This window comes from Mytilus edulis, chromosome 4, assembly GCF_963676685.1.
Source record: "Mytilus edulis chromosome 4, xbMytEdul2.2, whole genome shotgun sequence".
NCBI lineage: Eukaryota > Metazoa > Mollusca > Bivalvia > Mytilida > Mytilidae > Mytilus > Mytilus edulis.
In genome coordinates, this window is record NC_092347.1 from 96683135 (window position 1) to 96691330 (window position 8196).

Here is an 8196-nt window from a genome sequence, read left to right on the forward strand (position 1 = left end):
ATGTAAACATGTGTCTTGCAGTCCTTCAATTTGAAGTTTATTTTTGACAAAATGGAAAAACACGGTAGATATTGCAAATTTTCAGTCAGCTGGTAAATTGAAAAATACTTGACCCAGTTTCATACAATATCTCCATCCTCTATAGTTTAATTTATAGTCAACCTTGCATTTCAAATTTTAAAAATGTAACTCTCTTGAGGGTATAGATGTCTCAATCAAAAAGGTTGTGTGGTAGAATCTATATTTACCAACTATATTAACAAAGTTAAACAATTCAAGGCTTCTTTTCTATATAAGTATTTTAAACATTTCAATTTGATAGTCTAATTGGGGTATATAATATAAATAAATTGTTTTTATATTTTTGTCAAAGGGTCAAAGTTAATATTTTGTTAAATATTGTAATTTAAAGTGTTTAATTCATAAAAAAAAAATCAAAATTCAAGTTAAGATAATTGTGATAATAATCCTTTTCCATTTTTAGCAATAATTTCTGAATTCACAGTATCTTGAGTCTTTTTATTTTCAAAATATTTATAAATTTTGAATGCTACTGGAAGTACACCACTAATTCATCGTCCCATTGCTTTCTATGTTAAATTACTCCTTTTTAAGCAGGCACACCTCTTTCATTTTAAGTTCAAATAAAGTGGCAATCATTGCATGTCAAAGTAACACTTTATGGTGTCTTGTACTGGAAAAATCAACATGGCATATAAGAAAGAACTGGTTCCCGGAACTTTGGATGTAACAAAACAGGTACTTCAGATCTGACAAACAGACTAAATGTACCCTCTTTTTAAAATTTGGTGCAGTTTTTTTAATATTCAAAATTATAAGTCCAAAAGTGTTCTACAATGATCACCAGTCCTTCAGCTTTCATTTGATGCCAAAGATACCTAATATTCTACATATTTTGAAAGTTACACTCATGCGTAGGAACTATTTTGTGTTAAATATGTACTACTTTCTGGTATGTGCTTCCTGGCCGGGCCCTAATTAGTGGTGTTACACCTACTGTCAATGCAGTAATAATACTCATCTATATGTTATTTATGACACTTTAATGTACTTTTATTGCAGATTTTCAGGGTACAAAACCCCACCCTTTATCTTCAGTATGCAGCTAAAAAGAAGGAATTATATAATAAAAATGGTAAAAACCCAGAGAGATGGTTGTGGCATGGTACATCAGCTGATACGGTGGATAAAATTATTACTCTTGGGTTTAACAGAAGTTATTGTGGAAAAAATGGTAGGTATACATACTTGTCCTTTACCCTGCTTATTATGACTGATTTTGTTGTTTTATGGTACCTGCAAAGCAAACTAACAGCAAACTAACAACTTTTATCTTACACAATAGAATGTCTTTATCAAATCATTTTCCTTTCAGAAAAATCTACATTTATTCTGGTCAATTATTCTTTTCTCAATTTTATCTTTATAAGACTTATCAAAGTGTTTTTAAATGATAAAAAGTAGTTCAATATTTTAGGGATATAATCCATAGTTTCATTCTACCATTGTATAAAAAAAAAAGCCATACATTAGCATACACATCATTAAGAGCACCATAACCATCATCATCTAACACCGCACTGTATGAAGTTTAAGTAGAAATTCAACTAGGTATACAGGTAGTTAGTTGAAATTTGGAAAATTTTCAATAATGCAGGATTTGATAATTGTTCTACACAACTTTTATTTTTATAGCCTCAGTTATGATAAATTGCTTCAAACATATGAAACATACTTAGCATGAGCCTGCATAAGCAATGCTTAATGTTTGAAGAGTAAAAAAACAATTTACACTACATATAAAGGGAGATAATTTGTGCCTTGGCCAAAAAATAAGGGACACAACTCTGTAATCTTCAACACAAAAGGACACAATCCAGTTGTATGATACTTTACCTATAGACCAGTACAATCAAATTTAAGATGAAACCAAACACATCAACTAAAATTAATATATTTGGTTGGTTGAAAAAAAATTAACAAAATATTTACTTTGACCCTTTGACAAAAAAATAAAAATTTCAAAAACTGTGAACCACCACAGACTTTTTCAGAAAAATTTCATTGGATATATAGCTGTTTGACAAACACTAATTTTGATCATTGAGAAGCTTAACATTTCCTTAACAATAGAAAGCAATTAAAATTTTCAGCTGACTTTTATAGAGTTATCTCCCTGTAGTGTTATGTACCTGTCCATCACAATTCTCTTATACATCAACTAGGAATCATTCCAAGTTCTATCAGACACGCAAGATCACATTCTTAATTTCTGCATTGCATTGTCCCAAAGAACTTTGATGAAGGTGAAAAAGCTAGCAAAACTATAGGATATATAGAACGTGTTTAAAACAATTAGCTGATTTTTACAGAGTTATCTCCCTGTAGTGTTATGTACCACCTTAAATAACAAGAGTGCACACACTGAAATGTCTCGCCTTTACTAATCATTGATATTATGTTGATAGTCCTAAGTATAAAGCTTTATTTCAACTGTCACATAAACTTAACATTAACCAAGATAACTAAACAAAGACCAATGAACCTTGAAAATGAGGTCAAGGTCAGATGAACCATGCCAGGCAGACATGTACAGCTAACAATGCTTCTTTACAACATATATAGTTGACCTATTACTTATAGTTTAAGAAAAATAGACCAAAACACAAAAACTTAACACTGTGCAATGAACCGTGAAAATGAGGTCACGGTCAAATAAAACCTGCGCGACTGACATAAAGATCATAAAATATTTCCATACACCAAATATAGATGACCTATGGCATATAGTATCAGATAAAAAGACCAAAACTCAAAAACTTAACTTTGACCAATGAACTATGAAAATGAGGTCAAGGTCACATGACATCTGCCCGCTAGATAGGTACACCTTACAATCATTCCATACAACAAATATAGTAGACCTATTGCATATAGTATGAGAAAAACAGACCAAAACACAAAAACTTAACTATAACCACTGAACCATGAAAATGAGGTCAAGGTCAGATGACACCTGCCAGTTGGACATGTACACCTTACAGTCCTTCCATACACCGAATATTCTAGCCCTATAACTTGTAGTATCTGAGATATGGACTTGACCACCAAAACTTAACCTTGTTCACTGATCCATGAAATGAGGTTGAGGTCAAGTGAAAACTGTCTGACAGACATGAGGACCTTTCAAGGTACGCACATATCAAATATAGTTATCCTATTACTTATAATAAGAGAGAATTCAACATTACAAAAAATCTTAACTTTTTTTTCAAGTGGTCACTGAACCATGGAAATGAGGTCAAGGACTTTGGACATGTGACTGACGGAAACTTCGTAACATGAGGCATCTATATACAAAGTATGAAGCATCCAGGTCTTCCACCTTCTAAAATAAAAAGCTTTTAAGAAGTTAGCTAACACCGCCGCCGCCGCCGGATCACTATCCCTATGTCGAGCTTTCTGCAACAAAAGTTGCAGGCTCGACAACAATTAACATCAGAACTTGAATTGGCTGTATCTTACTCAGCATGTGAGGAGAATTTAATTCTTGCATATTTATGACTACAATTTAATATATTTTCCCTAACAGGTACTGCCTATGGAGCAGGAGTATATTTTGCTGTTAATTCGTCCTACTCTATTGGATACTGTACATCTGACACACATGGCATGAAGCACATGTTCTCCACGCAGGTGTTAACAGGTGATGCATGTTCTGGTAGTGGAGGAATGACCGTGTTGCCATCAAAACCAGGAAAATCTCTGACATATGATTCAGCATCAGACAATCCATCTAATCCCGTTATGTTTATCATATTTCATGATAGCCAGGCTTACCCAACATATCATGTTTTCTTTAAATGAATAAACAATAATGATGTATTCTTAATATGTAATGTTTTAATGAACACATGTTTTTATCACCTTTTTAGCTCACCTGGCCTGAAGGGCCAAGTGAGCTTTTCCCATCACTTGGCGTCGGTCGTCTGTCGTCCTGCATCCTGCATCTGTTGTCCGTAGACTTTTACAAAAATCTTCTCCTCTGAAACTACTGGGCCAAGCTTAACCGAACTTGACAACAATCATTATTGGGGCATCTTGTTTAAAAAATATGTCTGATGATCCGGCCTACCATCCAAGATGGCTGCCATGGCTAAAAATAAAGAGCATAGGGATAAAATGAAGATTTTGGCATATATCTCTGAAACCAAAGCATTTAGAGCAAATCTGACATAGGATAAAATTGTTTATCAGGTCAAGATCTATCTGCCCTGAAATTTTCAGACAAATTGGACTACCCATTGTTGGGTTGCTGCCCCCAAATTACTAATTTTAAGGAAATTTTGCAGTTTTTTGCTATTATCTTGAATATTATAAAAGATAGAGATAAACTGTAAACAGCAATAATGTTCAGCAAAGTAAGATCTACAAATAAGTCAACATGACCAAAATTGTAAGTCGACCCCTTAAGGAGTTATTGCTCTTTATAGTCAATTTTTAACTATTTTTCTAAAATTTTAGTAATCTTTTAAAAAAATCCTCCTCTGAAACACCTGGGCCAAATATATCCAAACTTGGCCACAATCATCATTGGGGTATCTAGTTTTAAAAATGTGTCCGATGGCCCAGCCAACCAACCAAGATGGCTGCCATGGCTAAAAATAGAACATAGGGGTAAAATATGGATTTTGGCTTATATTTCTAAAACCAAAGCATTTAGAGCAAATCTGACGAGGGAAGATGCATCTGCTCTGAAATTTGTAGACCAATCAGGCAACCCGTTGTTGGGTTGCTGCCCCTGAATTGGTAATTTTAATAAAATTTTGCAGCTTTTGGTTATTATCTTAAATATTATTATAGATACAGATAAACTGTAAACAGCAAAGACCTACAAATAAGTCAGCATGATCAAAATGGTCAATTAACCCCCTAAGGAGATATTGCCCTTTATAGTCAATTTTAAACAATTTTCATAAATTTTGTAAATTTGTAAATTTTTACAAAATATTTTAACTGCTGGACCAAGTTCATTATAGATAGTGATTATTGTAAGCAGTAAGAATGTTCAGTAAAGTAAGACCTACTAACACATCACCATTACCAAAACACAATTTTGTCATGAATCCATCTGTATCCTTCGTTAGTTTTTCTATCTCACTAACTAGCAACAAGAAGACAAATTTAAGGACATAAGAGTGTAAATGCTATTAAAATTTATAGAAAAAATCAATTAATTACAGTTAATTATTTGCTGTTTTATAACCCTTCTTTTCTATATCTGAAAATGTTCTCATATCGCAATCACATTGTCTGGAATGAACTGCATTCAAGTTACATATGCTGCTGCCTTTTATGCTTATGATACAGGAAGGATACAGACATTTTCCATATATGTATTTAGCATGCAAGTCAGTGTTTAATGTGTAATTCCTAGATGTCAGCTGCATCTTGGATACTATACTGCTATCTAACTTGCTGCTGACATGGGAAGAACTGTAAACATGCCTAATCTTCTGACAAATTTATATATATTTTATAAAACAATGTATTACATTTATTTTTTTATGTTTTCTCAATAAAAGTCAGCTACACTTGCATTGTGTATTGTAAAGGCTTATAAACTTGTGTGTATCCCTTGATTTTATTGAATGTTATTTATTTTAAGCTAATATTATAATGTTATTGTCATGTCAATTATCTTTGCCCTTATTTTATTCCAATTAAGTCTTCTATTTCTTGTTGAATTAAAGTGCTAGTTTAATAATGCTTTATTTAATATATATCTTTCTTAAAACATGATAAAAAGACCAACCTTAGTTTTATTCACATGTTGTGTCCCATTTTCTTGCCCAATAGGAACATCATTTGGAGAAGGAGTATACTTTGCCCCTGATGCCAAGCATTCCTCTTGTTTTTGCTCACCAGACAGTAATGGGAACAAGCATATCTTTTCTGTACAAGTTTTGACTGGGACAATGTGTCAAGGACATCAAGGATTGAAAGTGCTGCCCCCTATACCAGGCAAAGGTCTTGTTACCTACGACTCAGCAGCCAATGATCTTTCTAATCCAACAGAATTAGTTATATTTCATGATAGTCAAGCATATCCAGCATATCATGTCTGTTTTAAATCAAAGTCTCTGAGGGATTTGTTTTCATAAAAATAAATACATATAATGCACATACTACTGTACATGCAGAAATTATTGTATGCACTTATTAATGAGATTGTTGAAAAATGTACAAAAAATGCAAAATCAATTATTGTGATTTCAGGAAAATCTGAATTAAGATATATTTAAAAGACATCAGACTGTCAGTTTTCATTATTGTGATACCTATCCAGTAGTATTATTTGCATTAATAAAAAAACCACACAATAATTCCTGAATTTACAGTATTCAAATGTACACTAAGGTAGAAATAAAATAAGACAACAGTTTTCATTTTCTTGTTTTAACTTTGTCCCCAAGCATCAATGATTTTCAGGAATATGTATCTGTCGAAATTCCAGTTTGCAAATCAAACTACACAACTTTCTAATATATCTACATCAGCACCGGAGATTCACAAAATGGGACGAAAGGGCAACTACAGTATTATATTTGTATGAAACATTTCCTCAAGTCATAATATTTATCTCACATTTTTGTCTTTTGTTCAACTATCATAATAATAAATACACTTGCAAATATTTGAATTTTACAGTACATGAATTTTGAAAAAAAGATAAAAAAACCAGGCTTATCCCATGTATGCTTTCCTGAGCTTCTTATAAGGTTATTATATGACAAAAGAAAATTCAAATATTACCTGGAATATATGAGAAGAAATATTGTGATTGTGATTTTTATTCTGATTTTTTTTCTGTATTTTTCTTTATTTTATCAGGTTTATAACCTAAAACTGTTAACATCATTAAATATTTATGTTCAATATTATGTATCTCACTAAGTGCTGCCATTGTAACTTATTTACAACATTATGTTTTTGATATGTGTATCCCAATGTTTTTCAATATGTGTAACCATTAGAACAGTATTTTTTACTGGATGTGAAAGGTAGAATTAATTGTTCTAAATGTTGCTTACCATTTTACATAGTTAGCTACCAATGAATGGTTATATCAAAGTATGAAAACAGAGGTTAGTCATGTTGGGTATTGTTCATAACATTTTATAATATTCTGTTAACTCCAAAATCCTTTTTTTTATATCCAGGATTAGGATTGAAGGTGTAATTTCAGCAAGAAAGTTTTTATTTATTTTATTAAATGTTTGTTGATGGGGTTTTCTTCAGAGTTGCTCTCTTTAATTTCCATTCTGGTTAAAAATAATTTTGTAATTTGACTGAAATACACAGTACCATACATACAGTAGTTTGTCTATCATTGACTATGTTCTAACTGTTAGTTCAAATAATTATGAGGTCTTGAAAGGCTGTTTTATTTTTTCCTTTGACGCATTTGATGTGAAATAGGTTATAAATTATTTACATGCTATTTATATATATTGCCTGTGATAGTTACTGTAATTAAAATTAAATTGAAATACAGTGCTTCTGTCTTCATCAATATTCCACAGTTGCTGTACAATAGTTCATAAGGAACTTCACACACTCATTACGACAGTATTGAACACATTGATAGTTTTTGATTTTAACTTTGGTAAAAATAGCTTATATTATGCTGTTTCCAAAATTATAAATATGAGTTATTTTCCGTCTACCTAAAGGTTGTTCCAAATCTAGTAGAAAACGAAATCTTATGTATACAAAAAGGAAAACATAAGGATAGTTAGTTGATTGTTGCTTGTTTTAACTTCCTGGACATGAACTATAAATAACAATTAATACAGAAGATGGCTTGGTAATGAACACAACCAGGATTAAAAGGACAAGAGCACTGCCGCTGAAAGATTAGAAAATTTAACGATGAAAGATCAGTACCTAATTACCCTTCTGAAGGACCTAAGATCTTGTTTCTGGTGGGGTTTATGTTTATCAATGTTATATTTTTTGTGTCCTGTTGAGTTGACTATTTTTCATCTTTTTATGTTCATTGCACAACAATTAGAGAGCATATAGTCAATACCTTCTTGGTCTGCCTTAGTGTTGGGAGCAAATGCTCTAAATTATATTATTTATCTTATACCAATTGAAGATGTAAGTGAA

At 31.8% G+C, this 8196-nt stretch overlaps 1 protein-coding gene across 4 annotated transcripts in view; it reads left to right on the top strand.

Annotated features, from left to right (window-relative positions):
• LOC139521170 (protein mono-ADP-ribosyltransferase PARP14-like) overlaps positions 1–7581 on the top strand; it is a 39299-nt gene extending 31718 nt beyond the window's left edge. For 2 of the 4 annotated variants that reach the window (XM_071314478.1, XM_071314479.1), the window contains 2 exons: positions 1084–1255; positions 5881–7581. In XM_071314478.1, coding sequence (XP_071170579.1) covers positions 1084–1255; positions 5881–6185 — 477 coding nt within the window. In that variant the 3' untranslated portion in view covers positions 6186–7581. Of the gene's footprint in view, positions 1–1083; positions 1256–3613 lie in introns of all 4 variants that reach the window. The other 2 variants (XM_071314480.1, XM_071314481.1) reach the window with 1 other exon arrangement.
• Positions 7582–8196: the final 615 nt, after the last annotated feature.